At 39.0% G+C, this 26,124-nt stretch overlaps 2 protein-coding genes across 5 annotated transcripts in view; one reads left to right on the top strand and one right to left on the bottom strand.

Moving 5' to 3' along the window:
• LOC114356070 (probable low-specificity L-threonine aldolase 2) lies at positions 1–4,210 on the bottom strand. The gene is made up of 8 exons (XM_028309159.1): positions 4,091–4,210; positions 3,647–3,930; positions 3,223–3,297; positions 2,530–2,696; positions 1,954–2,174; positions 1,182–1,318; positions 622–770; positions 1–216 (listed from the first exon to the last, which is right to left on the bottom strand). The coding sequence occupies exons 2-8, from the start codon at positions 3,849–3,851 to the stop codon at positions 52–54; spliced, it is 1,119 nt and encodes a 372-aa protein (XP_028164960.1). The 5' UTR covers positions 3,852–3,930; positions 4,091–4,210; the 3' UTR covers positions 1–51.
• Positions 4,211–4,825: 615 nt separating this feature from the next.
• Positions 4,826–26,124, top strand: part of LOC114356161 (myosin heavy chain 10) — a 72,449-nt gene continuing 51,150 nt past the window's right edge. For 3 of the 4 annotated variants that reach the window (XM_028309288.1, XM_028309296.1, XM_028309279.1), the window contains exon 1: positions 4,855–5,653. In XM_028309288.1, coding sequence (XP_028165089.1) covers positions 5,309–5,653 — 345 coding nt within the window. In that variant the 5' untranslated portion in view covers positions 4,855–5,308. Of the gene's footprint in view, positions 5,654–26,124 lie in introns of all 4 variants that reach the window. The other variant, XM_028309297.1, reaches the window with a different exon arrangement.

The following is a 26,124-nucleotide window of genomic DNA, read 5'->3' on the forward strand; positions in this document are numbered from 1 at the left end:
CGTGCTCACAGACCAGGCTTTATTCTAAACCCCGCTTTAGATCAGGTTATGTTACTGGCTGGCGTCCATCTCCCTGAACACGTAGTTGATCTTCATGATGGCGAGCCACAGACCCTCGTCGCCGATGTCGTGGTGCAGCGTGAAGCGGATGGTCTTACTGTTGAACGATGTGCCCTTTACGATCACGCCCTCGTCGTCTGGTGTTTTGCAGTCGCCCTGCAAAGCAAGAAAGTGATTATGTATTAAATTGTGGTCATTAGACAAAGGTACAATACGGAATAAGTGAGATATTATGTCAAAAAGTATAGTCTTCTAATGTTTCATCATGGTAGGGACACGATAGACCACAAAAAAATAACTTCCTTTTTTATATGAATATAGGTAACTCTTATAACAGAAGATTTATAGACACAGGAAGTCAAGTTATCGACTATCATTACGAATATCAAAACATGACAAATTCCTACATGTTATCGCAACGGGATTTTGTATATTATGGCGCGATCGAGAGATTCATCCGAACTAGATGGTTAAGCTAGTAAAAACCTTGCATGCATGTCAAATTCATAACTCGTCACATAGTTTTTGTTCTAGGTGCTCTGTTGACACCGTCACACATACCTGCGTCTCAGCCAGGCAGACTTGCTCTAGCCTCTGTAGCACCGCATCCGAAGTGAGAGGACTTTCAGGTGGGATCCGCACCAGTACGATGTTGGAGTGTTGGCTATCTGGGTCCACGGAGAACGACTTCAGGAACATGCCTTGGATCGCTGGGGAGAGGAGAATATTTTTAAATACTGAGGCATTTCTTTTTATTTTTGATCCTGATGGTTAAAGATACTTCGATGCGTAACATTTTGGTTGTAAAGTAATCTCGAGAACTTTTCTAATGTTTACCAAACACAATAGAAAAGTTCTTGAATGGGAACCACCTCTCAAGATGTACTGTAGGCAGGCCTCCCAGTCATTGGACCGACATCTGGTAAAGGTCGGCGGCACAGCTGGGGAAGGCCTTTATCAAGGACGTCATTTTTTTGAGACTTAAGAGACAAATTCCAGTTCTTGAAAAGCTCATAAAAAGCTCTAACTAAATATTCAACTCTTTTAGTAACTTCAACCAGTCTAATTTATAATCTACTCGAGATGTGTGAAGAAAAATAAATAAAATGATCAACGCTCACTTTTAGCCAGAATCTGCGCGCGCTTATGGTCCAGGGCCAGCTTGGGAACGATTTCATCCAACGCCACAAGCGCAGGCGCCGCCAGAACTCCCGCCTGCCGCATGCCGCCGCCTAGCATCTTGCGCACGCGCCGCGCCCTATGAGAAATATGCCATTTATCAACCTTGGTAAAAGAGAGTTGTACCAATAGAACACAATGCTTCGATGGATTTAGTATGGCCGATAACGTATAACAGACAGTGCTTAAAAAGAATCTACCGACACAATTACAGAGGCTGTAGGAAAATCCGTATAGACTTTGCATACATAGACTTTGAGCATTACATTACACCACATTCTATTCGGTTTTCCTCCCTCAAAGAAGTAATGGTGCCGGTGACGAAGCACCTTTACCCACATTCAAAGCAAACCAGATGCAATAGTAATTGAATTTCTTTTCAGATGCGCCGCGAGGCGAGTCTTTCACAGACCGATTAAAGTCTCTATTTACGTGCTCATTTTATACTTGATTTTAAGCAAGTCTAAGGCCGGCACACGGCGCAATGTCATTCTAAACAGCGTACCTAAGGCTCGGTTTCCACCAAAGCGAAGCGGAGCAGAGAAGTGTTTTGAATATTCCCACTTCCCTTCGCGCTGCGCCGCCGCCGCTGTTAAAATCCTATAGAAAAAGACAGTCCGACACTTCTCCTCTCCGCTTCACTTTGGTGGACACCGCCGACACCGGGCATAAAAAAGTACAGTATAATTATAGTCTTTTTAAAAATAAACTCACTGCTCAATGAAGTGGTAAGAGCCGACCAGCGCAGATCCCACAGGCGCCGACAGCCCCTTGCTAAAGCACACAGAGATACTGTCGCAGTCGCGCGCCACCCGAGCTGGGGACTCCTTTAGATGCTCGCACGCGTTGAACAGTCGAGCTCCGTCCATGTGGATGGGGAGCGAGTGCTTCTTGCATACCACGGCCAGCTCGTCTACCCATTTCAGGGGTAGTGCCTGTGTTAAAACATATAGGCTCAGAGATGGAATTGTGTAAAGCAAAGCAATCGTAATCATTTGACAGTTCATAACGTACGATAAAGTCAGTTATACAAAGCATTTGACAGAATAATCGTACGTTATGAACTGTCAAATGATTACGATTGCTTTACACAATTCCACCTCTTTATTTTATTTTATTGAATTTTTCTATTTGGGGGGTAGAGTTGACTAAGGAGAGCAATTAGCTCTCTTCAGCACTTCATCAAGCAGCTGTTTGACCCAGTGACTTATGGATTTGGTCCTTCGAGCAGGATATTAGGGATTTGGTCCTTCGAGCCGGATTCAATCCTATGGATTATCATCCCCATACCTTCCCGCCGCACACGTTGTGCGTATTCTCAATGCAGACAAGCGCTGTAAGCGGCTCGTGGATGTCTGAACCGCGCACGCGCGCTTCCAGCGCCGATAGCGAAAAAGTGCCGTCTGGCTGGTTGGGCAGCGTCGACAGCATTACACCGCCCAGGTGAGATGCGCCACCTTAAGGCGGAAGGCAATAAATATTAAGTCATTTTAGAGTTTAAAGGACTGTTTCTGGACAGTAAATAAGCCATGTTGAAAAGAAAGGAAGTTGACTAAAGTCTGGTCCGTGAGCACATAGAATTTTGTCCAATGACCCCAAGCTACCCATCGTTATCGCTCGCGCGTAATTATATTGCTATCGCGACTGTGCAACGGGCGCCCGCAGTGAGACAGCAACATAATTACGCGTGAGCGATAAGGGTGGGTAGCTTGGGGCTATTGGACAAAATTCCAGGTGCTCACGGACCAGGCTTTACACTCCCAAAACTGGCCAGACGGGTTGAGAAGGTCTGATGAAAGCATATTTATTGCTTTATACAGCAACCATAGGAACTATTAAGTACAACATTAAGTGAAGATAGTATTTAATGCATTGTTTTAACATTAAACATATTTTTATCTTAAAGAGATAATATTTATTTGTACAGAACAAAATTGTGTCTATGAAAACTGGATACTCTATTGATAAAAATTGATTTCTTACCTTGTTCATACTTGAAGATGTGTGTTAGATCTCCCACTACAGCCTCAGATCCTCTCTTATTGCAGTGCACCATAACTGAAAATATAAAACATGGTGATAGTCTTACATATGCTGGGTTTCTATGTTTAGTTTAGAAGTTTCTAACGCTACTCTTACCAACTTTTATTACAAAACAAAAGATAAGGAGGCATTAGAAAAATGAAATTGCATGGACAGTTGTTTCACTCAAAGACATCATCAAGGATTTCCTAAATGACTGATCCTGTGCCGCTGGCATCTTTCTGTCTCTTCCCTAGATCACTGGTCCACCGAATGGGAGGCCTGCCACACCAATTCATTTGCCGCAATGACCATCAGATCTATGAGCAGCATGATACTCTACAAATATAAACTTGAAAGTTTTCATAATTTTTATTGTACTCACTGGCTATGAGGTTGGACATAGTCCCAGAGGGAACGAAGAGCGCGGCCTGCTTGCCCAGCATATTGGCGATCTTGCTCTCCAAAGCATTCACTGTAGGATCTTCCCCGAAGACGTCATCACCTAAGGCCGAATTCGCCATGGCGTGCTTCATAGCCTTAGTGGGCTTCGTCACGGTGTCCGACCGGAGATCCACAATGTATGCCATGATGATGAGGTTGTAACAGCTTCACTTGGATAAGAGACCGCTCCACCGATAACTTGCTTGATAAAAATTCAAGTAGGCGCTGTAAGTGGCAACGGGACTATAGTATCTTAATACAGATCATCTAAACACGAATGATGAAATACGATAACAACAGCAGATAAATTACGAAAACCTTGAACCGCGAAGTTATAGGTTAAACTTTTATCTTCAACAATAAGTAGTGGGCAGGATAAACTTACAGGACAACTAACAGGATGTAATTAGCTCTGTTGCTATTGATATTATTGCGTTATTGATAGCACTTCTATACAAATAAGTTGCTTTGTTGATAAATTAATTAAATATCCTAGCGAACATTTAAAAACTTATAACTGGATCTCCTAATAAATCTTATTATCAAAGGTAATAAGGTTTAAAATTCTATGTATTGAACACAAGTTAAGATATTAATAAATGTCAAATATTTTGACATTGACAGATACAATGATTAAAAAAAAACTGTAAAAGTCAACATCATGGAGGTCAACATAGAGAAATCATCTGTTGAATAATACAAGTTATAGTGACCATGACCATAATATTAACCGATTAAAATAACTCCTTCTGGCGCAGTCGGGTAAAAACACAAAAGCACGCACGTGGTAACATAAAGTTAATTATACTGGTGGGAATCGAACTCACGCACGACACTTCAGCTTGCCCGGGGTGACTGCTCCTCTGAAAGCTGAATAGATTTTATACTTCTCCCATCTCCACTATAAATACTCTACTCGAATTATTAACAAATAGTGAATGGCTATTGTATCGTGTAAAACGGAACGCAATTGTCATGATTGGTTTCCATTTACCACGTTGCTTACATTTGTGACAGCTGTCTACTAATTCAATGTCTGCCATTGGCCAGAAATTTCCCAAGTTTGTTCATTTAGGTTTTTAGCCAATGGCGCATAGTAATTCGTAACCGCCAATGCCAAGAAATCGTAAATGAGAACAAACTGTATCGACAAGTTATTAGTTTCGGCAGACGTTGTGTCCTTATTTTAGCTTTTTTCCATTGTAAAAGCATTAATTTCTTCTAATACTTCTTAGTAATTAAGTTTAGTGCATGTACATTATTTAATTAATGAAAGTACTTAGCACCTGTATTGATTTAACCACAAAAGTTGATACGAAATTCGGCTAAACTCAACGCAAATTCGGGCGTCGACCGGTCCATCCCTCCTACCCGTAATAACCGTTGCCGTTCTGTCAGTCAGTCGCAATCGTCATTTTGTACGTATCATCGCCGTGCGCGGTCACGGGTAACGCGGACAGAGGAACAGCGAGGCGAGGTGATATTGTAAAGGATCTCGAGTGTTGTGAGGTGCAGTGTCGGTCGTCGCGACCGTTTAATGTGGTATCCAGTGCCGGTTTTAGGTTATCGGTTGTCGGGCCGCGCGGCGTGATTGGGCGGCACGATGGTGGACATGGATAGGAATGATCCGGAACTCCGGTACCTGTCGGTCGATCGGAACAGTTTCAATGACCCCGCGACTCAGGCGGAATGGACCCAGAAGCGGTTGGTGTGGGTGCCCCACGAGACCCAGGGCTTCGTGGCGGCCGGGATCAAAGGGGAGCGAGGGGACGAGGTGGAGGTGGAGATCGCCGAGTCCGGGAAGAGGATGCTGGTCCCCATAGACGACATCCAGAAGATGAACCCCCCGAAGTTTGATAAAGTGGAGGACATGGCCGAGCTGACCTGCCTGAACGAAGCCTCGGTGCTGCACAATATCAAGGACAGATACTACTCTGGACTCATTTATGTAAGTACCTCTTGACAATCATTACCAAAAATATGCTAAAACTGTTTATCCAATGATACATCTCTAGTCGTTGCATATTTTCATTAGACCCCACCGAATGCTAATGGTTTTAAAAGCCAAGCAATGCTTCGGCTAAGTAGGTAACCATTAAGCTTACGTGTTTCTAACGATATTTTTTAGTTGAGACTAGGAATGTGGGTGATGAGTCACAGCTAAACATGAAGTCATGAATAAGTAATTTTTTTGTTAACAGTCTATTGGCCCGCCTGTTCTGTTTGTCTAGGTGTTAAAATTGTTCATTTGCCACATTTACTTTGTTATTTATTACAACCATTGCCTATGTTCAGATTTTCTGTTACTGACTAGTAATACAGTTCAATTCTTTCATGTTGATTTACATGACATTTCCTTATTGGATACACAACAAATTACATGAAAGCTAGAGCCCCGATTACGGTAATTTTTAACGTCAACAATCCAGACACGCTTCTCGATTCTGCGATACGATTGGTCGTTCAACAGCGTACGTCAGCTGTTTTGACCAATCGTATTGCAGAATCAGAAACGCGTCTGGATTGTAGACGTTAAAAGTTACCGTAATCGGGGCTCTGGTTACATTACAGTTTTTTGAAAATGATTTCAAGCGAAACAAGTACAAATTAGATAACATAGTGTTCAACTTCCTTTTAAAAGTAATCCTTCCATAAATGAACAAAATTACTTATAGCTTAATAAACAAGTTGAGAATATCCCCTAAAATAGCTTTTGATTCATAATCATTATCTATACCTGGTTTATCTGTCCGATAAGGGCAGTCTAACTTCAATAATATTATCTAACTTATCTCTGTCGAATGCAGAAAGAATTTGTCTGAACTGTGGTTAACAGTAAACCATTGTTAGCTGAATGCCTTTGCTAAGTTGAAGATTAATAACCAAATAGATTCTTCATAACCCGTGTTCAGTAAGAGGCAACTCTTGATATCTGAATTTTGTCCGACAGGAATTTTAAAAAAGATACATAATTTTTGTAATATGTGAAATAATAACAGTTCTATTAAAATTGAACTGGAAAACTCCAGTTTAAACAAACATAAAACAAAATTACAATTTTAAAACATACCAACCGAATTGAGAACCTCCTCCTTTTGTTGAAGTCGGTTAAAAATGCATTTTACTCAGAAAAGATTGTACGCCTAGTAAGTAACTCTTGCATACTTAGTCCTTACCTTTCAAAGAGTACACACCCAATTTATCGAGGCATATATGGCACAGAATGGCTGATTAATCTTTATGATACTGGCATGTGCGGCAAAATGTTACCTTTGCGGCAAACAATTAAATCATTTTCAAAATCTCTTTTGTCTGTTATGATGGTAAATTATGATGTTCTTCTGAATGTTAATTGCTCCTTGACCTCTTTTTATTTATAGTGGAAAGATAATGATGAATATTGCAACATTTAAATACTGAAATGTAATTTCAACACTGCAGAGTTGGAGTGCCAATTTGGTGTAAGATCATCTAACTGTAAGATTCCCTTTAAAGTTGCATAGCTGGTTTGAAATTATTTTTCTTACACTAAAGCCTTTCAAGCTCCCCTTGCCCTTGCTGTGTATGAGTCCTACTGAAGAAATAATAATATTCCAATGTGCCTTTTTCCTCAAATTGTCCTAATTTCGTGTGTACTATGATCTAGATTCTAGGTACTCCAGCAACATAACCAATACCTGGAATTAAAACAACTTTTTCCTTATGTACCGATGGTCGTCGGTCATCGGACTGACAACAGGGGTCGGACGATTCGGACATCACCCGCCGCCGACCGTACGTAATGAAACCATCCGCAAGCCTTTGTTATTGCAATGAAAGGATTTCACGTGCCATTAACTTCGAGCGCTGATTAATAGGTCACACCATTGCGTCGTGATTTAGCTCATATATGCCGTGGCTGAAAACCTAAGCAGATGTTGTTATCTTCTTTAAGGGGTTCCCCGAAATTGTGAGATAAATAGGAATATGATAAAACATTAACTTTTAAAAAAAATAAAACCGACTTCAAATGCGTGAACACAAAAAAAAACTAAAAATTAAAAATGTTGCGTATAAAAAAGTTCATCCCCAATTTTCCACCCGTAGGGGTGAAATATTTTCTTCAAATTCGCATGAAACCACCCTTTTGATAATACCTATTCAACAAAAAAATAATCGTTCAAATTGATTTATAATCGGCGGAGATATTGCATATAAAAAAGTTCATCCCCAATTTTCCACCCTTGGGGGTTGTTTTTTCTATTATTAAATTTAAATGGGACCACCCTTGAGGTATTACCTATACGCCGAAAAAAGATTTGTTCAAATCGGTTCATAATTGGCGGAGTTATCGCGTAACAAACATAGAAAAAAAAAACATACGGGTCGAATTGAGAACCTCCTCCTTTTTTGAAGTCGGTTGAAAAGATAGAAGTACTGTGATAAAAATCACAAGATAAAGAAAACTTGTTATCACAAAGATCTTATTTCTTCTAATAACACAGACCAAACATTTTGCCTAAGTGCATATTTCAACACCTAGTAATCTTAAATAATAAATGTATGTACACTACCTATATGGTATTTTGTACACGGCAAATATTGATTTAGGTCCAACTTGACCGGTGATCTCGCTAAATATAACAACCGTGATCTCATCCAGGCCATGGTGCAGGCATTTTTCCTGTACTTTATTATGGTATCATTAAATTCCATGAACTTCCCTCCCTACACGGCAATGACTCACGGGCAAACAATGAAGGCTTGAACGTAAAATCGACATCAGATTATCCTCCCGAATATTTGGTGTCACTCTAAAACAAAACCAGTTTTGAACTTGGCTCCGGAGAGAGCTTTGACGTTAATTCAATACCAAAACATATCGCTCTAGATTTTTTGTCGAATTTAATCCTGCTCTGCTGACGTCATCGCACAGTTAATATCGCAGCTGCTTTATCTCCAGACTGTTTTGAATATTAATCGAAGAATTCTGCGGAGAAATGGCGAGCGAGTGCCGTTCGTCGCGATTGTCAAATAAATCTGGAACTCGGTGATGGATGTAGCATTATGTTATGAACCCAAGACTTGCAAACAGTTCACGAGCATCAACATGGGAGTGTTGACCTCAACCAGATTGGGAGGATTGTAGTTCGGCTAGCCGTTTACGGATTACTGACGTCGGCATACCAATCCGAGACTTAGCTCGGCCTTTGTGTCGCTTAGATTAGATACCTTTAGTGGTTTCTAATTTGTCCGGTCGTTGGTTTCGTAAGCCTGAGTAGATTACTGTTAATTGATAAGACGATCATAAGTCACCTTTTACAATCGATCTTAAGTCACCTTTGCCATTTTTCTCTGTAGCATAAAATTTCCAAAAAGTAACACATTAATCTGTGGACTAGTCTCTTGAACTCTATCAACGAGATGGATTCGAGAGAGCTGGTTTAGTTGGGCCAAATTGCCATTTTTCTCTGTAGCATAAAATTTCCAAAAAGTAACACATTAATCTGTGGACTAGTCTCTTGAACTCTATCAACGAGATGGATTCGAGAGAGCTGGTTTAGTTGGGCCAAATTAAAGGCGTCTTTCAGCTCATAAACCCTATTAGTAACTACCTAACCACTGAGGTGACTACCGAAACTAGAAGAAGGATTGTGAATAAATTGCTTGTTATTGCTGTGTTTGGCTTAACTTTCAAGGGTGAACCGATAAACTCCCGTGGGATACACCTTTAGGGATGTTTTCCAACCTTGGCGAGTGTCAATTGTTTGGCCAAAGACTTGGCTAAACGTCCCCGGCCAAAGCGTCTCGAGATGAATGTCAAGGTGAGGCGCGCCGCCGGCCGAAACGGCCGCAGCAGTCGTTGACCCCGCCGGGTTGGGGGGAGGCGGCCCACGCGAATACGTTGTGCGTTTGAACTCCACTACACTTCTGCTTTCCTGGTACTTTTCGGATGAACTTCAAATGAGGCTATTGTTTTTGGAAGTTCCTGTTTTTGCCAAATTACTTGGCCAATGGCGACATTTTTGGAGCTAGAAGAACTTCAATGTAAACACAAGTGGCACAGAAATTGGAGAAATTGTATAACGAGCGAACATGTTTGGTTAAACTCGCTAATGTGCTGCGATATTATCATGCTAAATTGAGTTTGTCATCACCAGGGCGTGCGACGCAGAAACGTCTGGGTGTGAATAGGATTATTTATAGGCCGATCTAATTAAACTGCTCGTTCGTTAGTACTTTCATATCACGCAAAGTACACATTTAAAATATGCGTGGGTCTTCTAAAATAGCATCATCGATAACAATACCTGTAATCTCCAGCTTGTTTCCAACGATTGCAAACTAAACAATCGACTATTATCGTTTTATCAACGATTTCAAGAAAGCAAGTTATCAATATCGCCAAGGTCTTCTCCGGTTGGATTGTTTCCCAAATTGAGAATATTAATTTGAATTTTAGATGGTGTAATAAATCTGGTAACGGATTTATCTTTGTCATGAATAAAATTATACGTAAACGAAGCCGAGAAAGATTTAAAACTTGTTGTCGCTCGGCTACATTGCTACAACATTCGATAATCTAAGTCATTTACATGATTTATCTTGGATTCAAATAACGTTTGAGCTTACCGGTTTTACTGGTAACAAAACATGATACTTTTTCTGTAATCTGAAATAATCATACATCTGAGTAGCGTCTTCTATTGAACTTGGGAAGTGATTCTGTAGAACATTCCAACATTGGTTGGAATAATATTGATTCTTTATTCGAATCCGTACCAATTAGGACGTAAAGAAAGATTCATTAATAATTGAAGAGCGCATTCAAAATGGTGAATGTATTAGAGATGATACCATTTCATGATCACACCATCCGTTGGTAGAACCACTTTTTGAATCTGTAAGCTACACGTATTTTGTAAAATTCACACAGCCACACGATAAGGTGCTGAAATTCTAAATTGGAATTCAGTTAGCGAAACCAACCGTGACTTTTATTGGTTGTAATTAGTTAAAGTTTGTAAAGGCTCGTTTTCCGGCGCGTTGAGTAGTTTCCCCCAGACGGGTGGGGCAGACAGAAGGGTGCAGGGGTTATGAAACTTGCAGACGGCGGGTACATTGCGGACAAACCGGAGACGGCTGACGTATGGGCTCTAATTTTCCAGGATCTGAGGGGAGAATCCGCAATTTCGTATCTGATTGAAAATTTGTCAATCCGAAACCACAAATAAAGAGATTTATTCTGAGATTGCGATCTAACCATCTGATTCATGGGTGTCAGACGAATAAGAATAATTTATTTTCAAGAATTTGGTAACATCTTGAGTTTGCACAAAATATTGCTATGGATAATAATGTCAATCATAAGAACATCGTCGATGAAAAACGGACTGACAAGACCCACCTCGAAATTGCTTATTCAGATAGATGTTGCATTTGTCCAGATGGTCAATAATAAGTTAATCTGTCAGTTTAAATTCTCTTTCGATCTGAAGACGTCGAGCAACATCACCCATTTGGTTTTGATGTATTGCGGTCTGCCGCAAACATGTGTTGACGTGGTACTGGTATATATTTGTTTTGGCGTGACCGGCGGAGTAAATGTGTTGAAACTCTATACTGCCTGTATGAGCTCCATGGCATATGAGAAACGTTTGTTCTTTACGTGAAAAACAAAAAAGAGTTGGCAACTTGCTAAAATGTTTATTAAACAGATCCGCTCGCAGAAATGTTATTATTCGTGATGAAACAAAAACTTTATGGCATTCAATAAAAACCATAAATTCACACATGAACTGCATCAGTGTGAATGAACCAGAATAAAGTCGAGGGCTCATTACAGAAAATGATTGTGCTAAAGAAGATGGCACTCCTCAATTTGGCACGAGTTTTTATGTTGTTATCGTTCCCAATAAAATTCTGCACATTTCAAAAAATTCAAAAGCACTTGTAGGGTTGTTAAAATTTCACTCAGTTGTGAGTTAGAGCGATGTTTTTACGGGAGGTTGTACCGTTTCATCCCATAATGCAGTTTCGAGTGGGATCCATCTGCATTGCGGTGCATCTGACGCAGAGCCATTCTGCATGATGGATGCATACTTTATAGGCTTTCAGACGCTCCTTTTAAATCGTAAACATTAGGAACATTCAAAGTTGATGCATGCTGTTACTTCGGCAGCGTTCGGTCAATAATACAAGGTTTCAATGAAACAACTAAACTGAATGCTTTACCTTCTAATTGCATGTTGTAGTTTAAACACTCCGTGCATACTAAAGCTACAACACGTGTTCAATTCCCGTTTAAATCAATACGTCAGAAATATTTCCCCTCCAAGGCCTCAGTAACGATTTTATTCGGTTACACATTATTTATGTATTTGTAAAATAGTCCAGAAGCGTACTATTTCAAGCCGAATGATGTAATGCAGTTTTTTACGTCTGAAATCTTGGCGATGGCCGCTATTTTTTATGAATGAGTTGTACGACCGTTTTGCTTTCTTCATTCATATATTTAGCACATTAACACATTTGTGTACAGATAAATTTCGCGTGATTCAGTTCGAGTTTTCTTACAAATTGTTTGTATTAGGCGATAGTTCAGCAAGCTAAGACCCTGTCACAACAGTCACTTATCTGCCTGTAAGGCTTTGCCTAGCTAGACATAGAATGCGACCTTCGCCCCACGTCGTAAACGGTTTAACTTGCGCACCTACGTGGATGACATTACGGTGTCTTTCAACACCAAACCCAAAAAAGACTCCAGAAGATTGGAACTTGGAACTGCGACAATGAGGGCTATTGTTTTTATACCTAACAGTTGGCACCCCTGGCGATTGACAGGACCTTACTCTACAGTGGCGCCATCCTGATGAGTGCAAATGCGATAGTCCTCCTACCACTTTAGCGCTCACAAGTTGGCGCCACTGTATTCGCTACTAGCAAGTGACAGGACCTTACTGTACAGTGGCGCCAACTGGTGAGCGCCAAAACGATAGCCCTCATTATATCTGTCGTGTTGGCATCCCAAAAACCGGCAATCCTTTCACAACTTTCAGTAAGGGTATTATAATAAGGATTGCGTAACCGTCTCGAGAATTCCGTGAACGCGAGGTCGCCCGACCACTTGCCATACATAGACTTATTATTTTGTCAGTATTATTAATGCTCTGTAATTTGGGATTATGTTGTACTCCGTTGGATAAATTAGTATTTGGTATTTGTTTACGACCAAGATCAAGACTTTGTTGTTGAAATGAAAGATTACCTAGGTACCATATTAAATTTGACCGCATATGGAAGTTTTGTTTGACGACTGATGTTGAAATTCCTGTTTTAGTTAAGCACATAGTTCTCCAAGGGCTAAATGAAAACATGCCGTAAGTACAGAGGTAAGGTGTTACTTCCACTTGTATCCACTCCCTGATATATGCGTAGGTATTTCCTTTTCCCCGTGTCGGTTTCCCCATATTTGTACAATGTCCCTTTCCCTTTGCCCCGTTGTGCTTGTTGTTTATGCCGTCTAGACACTGGGCCGTAAAATTCCAGACATAAACAAGGGTGCCCTAGGCTTTGCGCTTAGCCCGGTAATGGCTGCTCTTATACATTGCCTCGTGAATAGAGTAGTAACGTTTTTCCCCTTGTGTAGAGCCTTTATTCCCAGTAGTTCTACTGAACAGTTCTACCGTAGAACTAATGGGACTTGAGGTCTGTTCAAACTTTAATGTTGTTGCCTATCGCTAAATAGGTACGTCATTCACGAGATTTTTGGAAGTTTAGCTTGTATCATCATACGTTAAGATAGGAAATAACTCGAGGAATCAATATTTGCAATAGAGGCTATCGTTGAATAAACAAAGCTACATCTTTACGGTTTATTACAATTATTAATTAGTTATGAAACCTAGCGGTGATTACTTCGCAGATATCAGTGCACCAATTAACAACGCAATACACAATTGATATTTATTTGTAAGTACAGTTTGTTCTCGATAAATCAGTGCAAATTCAGATGAAGCCTTATACGTCAACGAGGCGGACTATAATGAATGTAACTCGGGTTCAGATCAAAGCAATCCGCCAACAACTAATGCATGTGATGTATATTGAAGTCTATTGTAGATTTAGACGATTGCCAAAGGAATGTAGGCTCCAGTCTGATTGGAATGATTCGACATTGATTGAAATAGGGCGATTTTTACTACTCTTTCATTAACATAAAGCTACATTGCGTGTGTGAAGTGTGCGTCACAGACTATATCAGACCATCAGTGTACCAAATAAATGTTTTTTCTTTCTTTCTATTTGCAAACCTCTACACACTTTCATACAAGTACCTAAAACCTATAGATCTTACCCCTCGTACATTATGTGACTATGTGAATGTATTTTTAAGTACCTCTTGAAAGGGGGAAAGTTTCAACTTGCAAAATTTACGCTCTTTTGGTGCATTTTGATACAAATATCTATCTAAATATCAATCTATTGTAGAAACTTAATATCCAAACCAATTTATTTTAACGCTAGCGATGTAGAGCATACAACTTTCCTTTTATCCGACGTAAATCTCTTATCATCGTATTTATTTTCAATTTTATGCAAATTCTTGCGCAAGTCACCGTTCACGAGTTCAATAATTGTGCGCTTGCAAAAACAGCAATCTTACGCGCAGTTGTTTATCGCCTACTACGCGAAGTACGCAAATTTATCTTCCTCGGCAGTGTGTCAATGACATCTGCACAACCCTTCATTATTGCGAATATTTTTCAACGCGATGCGGGTGGTTGGCCTCATCGCGAACATGTATCCTTTGTATGATGACCCGCCACCTATTACCACCTGCACACACGATTCTCTCATTTATCCGCTTCACGAAAAGGAACAGTTTCGTTTGCAACTCGGAGAGCAAAATTTAAAGCGCACTTTTCATAATCAGTGCGCCTTTGTCCAGCGACATCCTCCGAGGACTTTAATTATGAAGTTTTATTGCGGTTTGGACGTGAGTCAATAGTAATTTGCATTTTATGATTGCTCGGTGACACGTTTAGAGTTTAAGTGAATTTGATGGAACCTCTCAGGACGTTTTCAAGACAATGAATGCATTTAGAAAGGTTACTCAAAGTTTTGCAAAAGTCACGAAAGGTTATTCAACGTCCGAACGTCCGTCAGGCTCAGACTCGCATGACACGTCGTTTTTCATCGTCTCTGAACACACGTTTTCAAATGGTGTGACCGCGTGACTAATTCAACGAATGCTATCGAGTCCACAGCGACCCTTGTCCATATGGCCAGGCCTTATAAGGAGACGTTTTAGCTGCCATATGCCAGATTGTAAGTCGTTGGGAAACCTGCACATTACAGATGGCGTAGAATTCATTAACTGTAAACGGCTTTGAATCGTAATCAACACTCGTTTGAGAATACTTTTTTGGTCGGTCACAGTTTGATATCCCGCTAAAATACTTATTCTAACATTCTTTATTGAGTTGAACACGCTTCGTTATCTTGTTATGGTGGTGCAATTCAATTTTTCTCACCGTCTCTATCGCTTTTATCGATCTGGATTTAATTGCTCTGTAAAAGGAGTTACAATATCGTTTTCAATGAAGCTTAATTTTTTACATTATGTGACATGGAAGAGAGAATTTGAACAATAGGTAGTTACCGCCATTTAGCACAGAGTAAGTCGGCTTGCGTAACCCTGCAACGCCTTACATGGCATGAGACAGGCCGGTTGGCCGCTCGGACCTTCGCGAAGTAGGTCGGCATTAATGCCATCTGGTCGGACAGGACAGGACACGATGTAACGAAGACGTGGTGTAATCGCTCTGTAACGGTACTCTACAATGTCTCGCGCCATGAAAGAGTGCTTTTGACTGATGACCATTTGGGGAGCTGAAGTTTTGGTATAACTGTAAACAAGAATGTGGTCCGTATAACGCCTGTCAGACATTTATCTGTACTGAATTAAGAAACCCAAATAAATAAAACTAAAATAGCCCACTTGTTACGTTGATGGCAACAATATTATTACTAACACCGACAATTTGCGAGAATCGATTGGTGAATCAATTTGATGATTCAATAGCTTTGATCGTATTACTTACGTTTAAATTGATTTATTATTGGCTTATAACATTCATTATTTTACCAGAACTATTATGATCCGTGATACATATTCTTATTAAATTACTTGTTATGTTTACATTCAAAATAATATTATCCAAGTAAATAAAATATAAATGATGATTAAGTATCAAACTTTGATTCTTATCACCAGACGCTAGTCATCGTTCAATTTTGCCCAACGTCGAATCGCCGAGTTGAATAAAAACAAGTCTTAGCAAACAGGACAGGTTATCCTTAGATTGATTTGCATTTGCATGTCAGGACATCCTTCGTCGAAGTGCGCGGACGACCTTCCCTGATAATAATTCTACTTCCCATTTATAGTTGGCACAATAGTTATTGTCTGAAGTGAACGCCCGGTGACATCACAAGTGGCACGCGTTAATCTCGTTCCCATGTATTGTGCGCCGGCGCACGCTATGTGCGAAACATCCGTATATTGCATCTATTGTAATTGATCCACTATCACTCTCTCTAATATACGTTTGGTTGCATCTCTTTGATTCTTTACTTCCTGTTACGGCTTGTGGTATTTTTATAGCTGTTATCGCTGCCGCATCTGTGAGATTGTGACTGAAATCAGAATTTTCAACCGACTTCAAAAAAGGAGGAGGTTCTCAATTCGACCCGTATGTTTTTTTTTTCTGATAATTTATCATCAACATTCCCTTTATCTCCTTCTTTATTATATGAACATTTGTTTTCAATGTTTTCTTTTGTTCTTGCAGGTAAGTAGCTGAATGTCTTCCTGAACATCGACAAAATTAAGTATTAACATTACTGCATTTACTTACCTACACGTTTTATTGAATTAGGTTACGCTCTGAGGACATTACAAAGGCTAACTAACATTTTTTCCTTCATTTCTTCCGTTTCCTCAAAGTTAGAAACTACTTCTACGGATTTATCGAAAAATCAGTTTAGTGATACTCCTACAGAACAGCAAGTCTTAACATAACTATTTCTTCATCGTGGAGTGTGCCTCAAACCGGTCCGCTTGAAACTTAACAATATCAATGGAAAGCTACCCCGCGTCCTCAACACGCCGTATTTATTTTATATCATCGGCGCAAGAGTCTTCAATTACGCCCCAAACCGGTCCGTGTACCGTTGCCGCTGGCATTTCGATTATGGGTCACAGGTTCGCCTCCAGTAGCTATCAGATTTTTAGTTTTAATACCCCACAATTTTGTAACACTCATAAGTTATTTGACGGGCGATTTGTATTAATCATATGAGTTAATTACGATTTCTAATGAAGTGCACTTTAAGATATTGATTAACCATTCGTTCGTTATCATTATGGGTATTGGAATTTAAGAATGATCAGTTCGTTTCGGCTTACTTTAAGTTTAGTTCATCTTGTAAATCTTATTGAGTATAAGTTACAAAGATTCTGGTTCGTTTCCGAAATATTGATAATTTCCAACGAATCTTTACACTAAAATGTTTGATATCCTCATTACATACTCGATTAACTTGAATATTTTCATTGAAGTTCCAAATTAATGCTTTCAAGTTCATTACATCCGCCTCCAGAATGATTATTTGGTCCGTAATGATTTACTGATATTCGGCGACCATTTTGGTAATGAGTTTTAATAGGGCACTGAACTTAAATTACATCACTGTGATGACCAAAAGATTCATCTAAAATTTTAGTAATATGTCTCTAAACTAGGCCATATTTCTTAACGAAATCTTTGTGTTCCTGCTGACCTAAAATTTAACAGCTCGAAAGTATCTTGATGTGGTGACAGAGCGTATATTCAAATATATTCAAGCCTGTATTTTTCACATCAGTCAAAAATTCTGAAGCAATTTTTTTCAATATGCCATTGTCTGCGCTCGCGCATTCCCGGTCATTGTCGCCACGTTACGAAACGATCGGGTCGGAGGTTGCATGAACCCCTGCTTTAGTGTTTTGTTTTTGTTTTTTGCTGCCTTTCTGAGGTCCGGTTTGGACTTCCCTAAATTGAACTGCAAGGTCAAATTTTGTTTGTACTGCGTTATAAAGTTTTGGTAATGTACTGACTTGAAATGTCCTTTACTCATGACTGATAAGTTATCGTTAGATATTTGCTTGTGTTAACCCGCATATATCGATGACATAGGTGCCTGCTTTAGTTAGTGAGCCGATGTTGTATTATTATCAGTAATATGGTTACCTGTTTATTTCCTGTTTTTGTTACTGTTTGCATTTTATAAATACATGCCAATTATAACTGTTGCAAATTGGCAAATTACATCTTCTAGTTCAGCCCACAGAATCGGGTATCAGCTCCACCCATTTGAAATTTAAATTTATTCAATCCCACGAAATTATATTAAATTATATGGTCGGTTTCCTATTGGATTTTAGACCTAATACGGCTATAATAAGAGTGCGTTGTGGGTTACAGACTACAGTAATTCTAACTGGAACTGTGGCAAGGTGCGTCAAGGACACTGGTTTGGTTGTTTCAACGTTTTTTTCGGCCGGTTCGTGAGGTCCTGCGTTGTTTGATCACAATTGGTGGGGGAACAGTACACTCTTATTTATACTGATAGTTGTATTAGCATACTTGCGTTAGTATTGGTTCCAATGCCAAGTTTGGTGGTGACAGTCCTGACAGTAATTATTATTGGCTATACCAATCTTGCATGCAAAAGAGAATCTAGAACTACATAGGCAGTGCAGTTCTAAAATCTCTGAATCACGGGTTTTATGGCTGTGTCAATCAGTCGCTCATAATTCTAACGCAAAGGCATGATAGAGTCACACGTAGAGCATATTGGAATCAGTATTTCCCTTTGGCTTTTGTACGTCATGTGAGATCCTAAAGCAATTTTGGAAGTAGTGGAGTTTGATGAAACTATCGTCTGTGCCTTATTGTGATACCTAAGCAAGCATCCATATTATCACCTGGTGCAGGTTTTCTGCAAAGTGACCCCACTTAGTCCACGCCCATTATGGTACACTGTCCCCCGACCCCCCCTCTCCCCCCTTAAGAGGTCGCTCGCGCACGTTCCTCGAATTTTCAATTGTAATTCGAATGACAATATAGTTTTTGTTACCGGATGCGCGGTGGCGAATAAGTTTGGGTGCGATGTGTGGTTTTTTGTATGCCTCTAGTGTCTTGATTTTGAATTGTAACGGTTTGTATTCACGACGTTGAGTTCGTTTGTCATATTACTTCGTCTGCATAACTCAAAAAGTCATTGGGTCATCTTTTAAAAAAATAAAACTTAAATAACCCAGTTTTCTGTCAATTTTACTCTATTTCTTGCGGAAAAAATTACGTGATATTTCCTGAGACCCCCCTCTCCCCCACGTGAGATTTAGTGAGGTATTGGTTGACCCCCTCTTCCCCCCAAATATCTCGCGTAATTAATGGACGCCCCCTTACCAAATATAATGTTACCTACATTAGTTAGTTACTGGCCATAGAGTTTAGCTTGATTTTCCGTCGTTATCATAGTTCTAAATGTATGTGCGTATTATCCTGAATTATTTTTAGTGTCGCCAGTAAAAACATTACCCACCGCAGCGATACACGCTCCCAGGTCAATGACTATAATTCATCGTCTAATTAAACCCGCGACGGCGTTTTAATTAGTAACATGTAATTAAAACGTTGTAATGATGTCATAATGTACCTATTAATTTGTTTGTTCCTTATCCCAATAGGAATTCGTTTTAACAGGATATTTATTTAGGAGATTGGTTTTGTTATTATTGGAATTAATATCATTTATTATTTATCCATTCCGGATAATTTATTGGTTGTTTAATAAATGCTCTGGCGATCAGGTTTTTTAGAGTTCCGTATTCAATATTACTTTGGTGCCGATTAATCCGGACAGGTAGGGGGTCAAATTTAAATTACTAGATTTGACCCAAACAAACAGGGAAACCTAAAACATAGCCCTCCTTTTGAAGCAATCGGGTAAAATAACAATGCAGATTTTGACGTTCATCTCTAATTACTTACACTGAAATCACGATTCCTAATGAAGTTATTCAATTAATAAGTGTCATAAATTCTTCTAAAAATTACTTATTGTTAGTAATTTACGTAAGCCTTCGTCCAAAACCCTTAGTCACCGACCTAGTGACATACTTGCACGTTTCCAAGTAAGGGGAGATTAGGCAGAATTAACGCAAGCAGCGCGCGCGCATGCGAAATGATATTAGCAGAAAGCACGTCAAACATGTCAAAAGACGTATTAAAATAGGTTTCTGAACCAAGATGAGGTTTAAGCAGTTGTAATGTTAACCATAATATTATTTCTCGCTTAATCTCTACTTCAGATTTGCCGCAGTAATTAATTACAAAATTAATTTAATACACAAATATTGACTTTTTAGCACGGCTCGAAACTACAGTTCAGTATCAGTCAGTAGTACCGATATTGGATTTAAATATTTGCTCATATAGGATAAGATTTTTACATTTTCTTGTTGTATTTTTGGACATAATTGAAAATCAATTCCATTTCAACTTTCTTCTTTCAATTTTGACTTCGATTGCGTTTCAAGTGTTTTTGGAAAGCAGATCGTTATGATCTCTTCGTAATCAGGCTACAAGATATGATGATCACACCTTGTACCATGCCTGGACAATGGACATAGCAAAATTCTCGAATCCGGACATAGTAAAACTTTGGAGTCTGGACATAGCAACACTACTTTGTCGAAGACGCAACGCCTTGGCGCCGTCCTTAACTTTTTAATGTCCACAGTTAACCCAAATATCGTCAAAACAAAGTAAGCGTATACTTTATGGCGTCTCTCCCGAGCCAGGGCGTGCGTGGTCGTGCAATTAACAGCGAGGTGTCCCTAAATAACACCCTGTCTATAATTAACACTAAAGTACTTACACGTCGTATAGGCGAGCGGCTTTGGCATTGCGATTTGGGGACGTACTTGGGCATCAATTTATTCCAAAATTTAACCCTTTGCTTTACGTATGTAGTTGATATGACTATGTAAGGTTATTATATGAAACCTTTGTCACCTGTCATCCGCTTTGCAATGGAGGAAGTCGAACCTTAATTTCGAACTCCTGGCTGCACAGGAGTTGCAGTGGTGGGAACAAGAGATGTCTTCTTCCAAAACTACATCTTGTTGAAACTGGACTGACTCTACATCTTCTTGAGAAAGCCCTGACATTGTCAGATCTCTTTCATCAAATTGTAACTTGATTAATTATATCTCACTGAAACGGGATTTGGCAAAAACCAAATAAGTTAAGAGGACGAAAACTATTTGATAGGAAGGAAAATTAATAGAATCGTTTGCGGGTTATGTTAGCCAGAATTAAACATAATAAACTGTTCTTGCAAATTAATAGTCGTTTTTGTTGATGTTAATAATAAATGTAACGCACCAGCTTTATTTTTTTATATTCTTTGAATAGCGAATTGAAAATTGAAATCCCTTGGCATTCACGTATTTTGACGTTCCCTCCCGTCCTAACTCCCTACCTGTATCCAAAGTACATTGACCAGAGAAAACATACTTGTTTGTTTCAATGCCCGCCGTCCAAATCGCCGCAGGGCTACCAACGCTAACGACTCAAAATCGCTTTACAACATTCGAGTTTCCCCCGATATTTTAAAAATATCGATTGGTACAAAAATATATTTTTCAGTAAGAAGGAAAGACATGATTTCGAGACTTTTAAGTTGAGTAAAATGTTAAAATTTAACAAATTCCGTACAGCAGACCGTATTAACTTTTGTACCCTTTGGGTACTGTATCCTAAAATAAAGTATCTTTCTTCATTTTTCTTGTCATGTACAGTAACGAACTTTTACTCGTGTTTGAACGGAACGTCCCTAAAACATGAAATTATTTAAACTTTACAACGCGAGTTGTTGTTACAAGTGTTGAGAGTTTATTGAGAGTTCAATAACCAACATGCAAATACCCTTTATACGTTGAAATCAGACATTCAGTCTTTTGAGGAAGCCAGAAATTGTCTTTTGTATTTCTGCCCGCGAATTTGGGCCAGATTGCGTATAAAGATGCTTATTTGGTATGGACTGCTTTTATGGTAAGAATTATGTCTTTTCTCGGTTTATATTATTTCGCTTAAGTGGTTGATCGTAAGTATTATCAGTGAGGTGATCAGGACAGGCCTTAAAATTACTGGCACAGTTTTGTAAAAGTTGAATTTCTTGACGACATTTGCTGCAACTGCGATAAAGGTGTTTTACGATTACACATAAAAAATCTTATTTATTTTTTTCAAATTGAACCATTTTCAGTTTTTGGCCAAATATCGACCGTTGACCAACGGCAACGACAAATGTATGAGAGATACAATTAAATCGTGAAGAGGAAAAAAAAAAGTGTGTAAGGATTTGGCAAAATTTTACAAACATGGAGATTGCTTTACCTGTTTGTCAACCAAGACAATGAGACACAATGAAAACAATTATTTTTCGTGACGCATCACCTCTAAAGTAAAGGTTGTATTTCTAAATCTGCAGCGCCAACCCTATTTGGTGCCGAGGCGCACATTGTACGTTGACTCTATGTTTATGGTTGTTACCGCAAAACAATATACAATTTGCATATTGGAGATAGAAATAATATTCTTTGCCAACTTATGATGCTTATGATTCATTTCCCATAATATATACCACGTTCTTGACATCAAAACATTTTACTAATAAACAAAAAGCTACGACTGTTTTTGATCTAATAAATCGCCAAAAAAGTGCAATGAAATCCATTTTCATCTCCAATATTCTTGAATACTAAGACAGTATGTTCTTTCTACCGATACACCAGCGAAGGATTTACAAATGTCTTAACCTATCATGCCTGCTCACCAACGAACAAGTGATAGTAGCTCGTAAATATTTCAAAACCATGATTCACTGAGTCAACAGTGAACACACATCGTCCGCAAAAGCAAAAACCTGCCATCAAGCCGTTGGCAATGTTGGCATGACTCACGTAACGAGCCTGCGCGTTTATAGTAATTCTATTTGGTGCGCATACGCACGGTCGACGCCCGTTAGTTCAAAAAGGGGTAATTATAATTATGTTTGCGCCGTTTTTGGCAAGTTCATTAATCTTGATCTTTTAATTAAATTGAAATAATGATGGCATCACGTTTGCTTCTAGTGTTTTCTATGACCCGAATAAAATTTTAGTATTTTCGTTCGATAGATCGCCTTGGTGCACAAATGATATGGTATAGGAGTATGAATAGGATTTTTGCGTCATCAACCTTCTCCTAGGAACTACTCCTTGACTAAAAAGTTCTTTGTTCTTTCAGGAATGATTACAGCTTTGAAAAAACTTCAAGAAGTATTTAGGTGATTGAATCATTAACGAACCCAATTAAATCTTTTTTTTTTCTTGGCAACACCTTTTAATCTAGAGCAAATCTGAAGAGTGAATGCTCACCAATTCACCATGTTTTTTTATCTGAACAGTAAATCACCACCCATCTTGATCTTTGTTTAAAAGTGTTTATTCGCATCGCACAGATTATGCAGACCAGATACACGCATCACGGAACCAAGTCGTGGCCAAGATCTGCCAAAAGAAATCTTTGTTTGTAGCAAAAATGTTTGGGCTGTCTGTACAAACGTAGAGCGAATGTTTGGATCTTTTATGGCTCCCCTAAACAGATTCAATGGCTGCTTACAGCTTATCTGGATCAACAAATATGGCTTATTGCCAGACTGTCAGACAAATTGTCAAATAAATTCATTATTATGCTTATAATTAAGCCGATCCAAGCCTCAAAATATTGCCTTCTGAAACGATTTCCTTGCCGATCTGAAATCTTTATTTGCAGTATTACTGTCCCACTTTCACGAACACAAACGTTCCAGTCTTCAAAACAGTCTACTTCATAATGTTAGAGCTTGGAACTCTTTCATTTTCAAACGTTTATTGACGTGCAGAAAACCTGTTTCTCTGGTTGTGGTTGCGGGCTTAATTGCCAAAACGATTATTAGATCGTTGGATATTAATATACTATTTCGAATATTCGCAGTAGCGGAAGAATGTTGATCTAATACCCTTGCCGTACTTACACTAATAGCTTTGATGAGGTTAAGCACGACAATTATCTTCATTGAATCAAGTTAAAATGCATCATTTGTAGGGAATTCCGCCTTCTGCCTATTTCCTAGTTAATGTGTGGAAATCGCATGCAAAATGTATGACCGACCTTCATCGTTGATCCTCCACGCATTACTACGGCGCTTTATATGCCAGGCTTATAGGAAAGTCATGGGTGGAATGCGAAATGCACAATATATACAGGATCTTCTTATGTTCATAGGCTGAGTAATATTTAAACGAATCTTTTCACCGTATTTCAAATGCGGGTGTTTGTTACATAATATTTGCATATGAAGGGGGAATAAATGATGTCATGCATCAGAATTAGCTGTGCAGTAAATAATTTTTTAGCTATCATGGATCAATTTTGAACGATTGAATCTGTCCCGAATTACCATACAATATTTTTTTGTTTTAATTTCTTAGATGATCATAAACATCAAACACTTTAAACTAACTTCAAATCAATTTTAACTGTGTAATAAATAGTAGTATTACTGGAATACTGATTGATTGAAGATTGTTCAAATTATTATTACAAATTGCTAAGATATCGTGAACGCCTAACTGACCAAGACAATCGTGATCGTGGGTAATTACAATAATTAAATAGGGAAGTTTATTATCATACTTACGAAACAAAGGATAGTTTACCATCCTCGCCTATCAAACGGCTGCTGTTATTAAGACATGGCGGAACATGAGTCTCACGTAGAATACAGTTGCGTGTAGAGTGGGCGTGTGTGATCGTAAATATTGTCAAACGGTGTAATAAATTGCCTTTACTTGCCTCACAAAAAGTACAGACGACGGCTTATCAAACTTTACACTCTGACATCTTATCTAGTTGTAATAAGTGCGATTTTACCCAAAAAAAAAATAGTGTGATGAGCTATCGACTGTACTTAAATGGGGCTATAAAAAGTACATGCTCTTACAATAAGTAATCAGGAACAGAGAAAGCGTTATTGATGTTGTCATCAGATTTTTTTTTTTACAAAAACGGAGACGTTACTAGTTCCTTATAAGCATGTATTTAAATTAATTACGTCAGATCTTATGAAGCTTTTTTGTGTTTAGCTGTCGTACTATGTTTTATGATGTACTTAACCTTCTGTAACCTAACTTTTGTGTTGATTATGCTTAACCTCCTGCAGCCTAGCTTTAACTAGACCCTCTACAAAGGGTCTGTTTTGTTCCCCGATGTATTCTATGCGGCTTTCTCAATAATGATTAGTTGGAAATCCAAGACAATGCTGCGCGAGCGCCGTGACCCCAATCCTTGCGGCGGCGCACACAACAATTATTACAACTATTGTGACCGCGCATCTGCATTCAGATCCAGCACAATCAGTACCGCGTATAATAAGTAGCCTCAAATGTATGAGCGTATGAATAAGTGACATTAACGGTAGAACGGCGTTTGAAGATACAAAATCATTTAATGACATGCTAGATTAGGATAGAAAAAGATCTAAAGGGATAACTTGTGGAACTTGCTAGAAATGCCATTGATAAATCATCGTGGTACACGGTGCTAATAGAAAAGGCACCTGGAAAAGTTCTTGACATAAGTAAGATGTTCAAAACGTCTTCAAGCAAGCTTGGAGTTGAAGCAGTTGGGCTACTGATTCCTCTATCTATGCAATCTGAAATGGAAAGTCTTGAATGACTAATGAATTCGCGTGATTGCTATGTAGATGGTTACTTCCTCGTCCCTTTCCAATTCATAGGGCTCTGAGGTTTTCTAAATGGGGAATTATCTCCTACCTCGAAGCTGATCAATAACCCATGGTCCTCAGCAGACAACTGACAATTATCCTGTTATTGTAATGGCGGAACACAATGACATTCGCACATTTCGCGCCGGTTGTTGAACTGCACTCTGGCGCATACCTGTCCGGTGGGTGGCTCCGTTAAAATCAAATTATAATACAGATTAATCTCATTCAGACTTGCCATTGTGTTCAGGGTTCATTATGAAAGAATCATTAGAGAATGACTTGGTCGTAACATCGGAATACATAATGTTGTTATGCATTTTTAAAGGGGTTTATTTTCGTAACAGTAAAATCTCAATTCCGGCTACTGTTACGATGACTCAATGGTTTCTGGTGTTGACCCAAATGATACACAGATAATTGATATATGAATCACCTGATTACGTTGTATAATTATGATATCGTCGAGGAAAAGCTGCTGTTGCAAAATAAGGAGGCTTGATAAATTGTGAA

Source organism: Ostrinia furnacalis, unplaced genomic scaffold (assembly GCF_004193835.3).
Source record: "Ostrinia furnacalis isolate ACB-3 unplaced genomic scaffold, ASM419383v2 OfSCF0209, whole genome shotgun sequence".
Classification (NCBI taxonomy): Eukaryota; Metazoa; Arthropoda; class Insecta; order Lepidoptera; family Crambidae; genus Ostrinia; species Ostrinia furnacalis.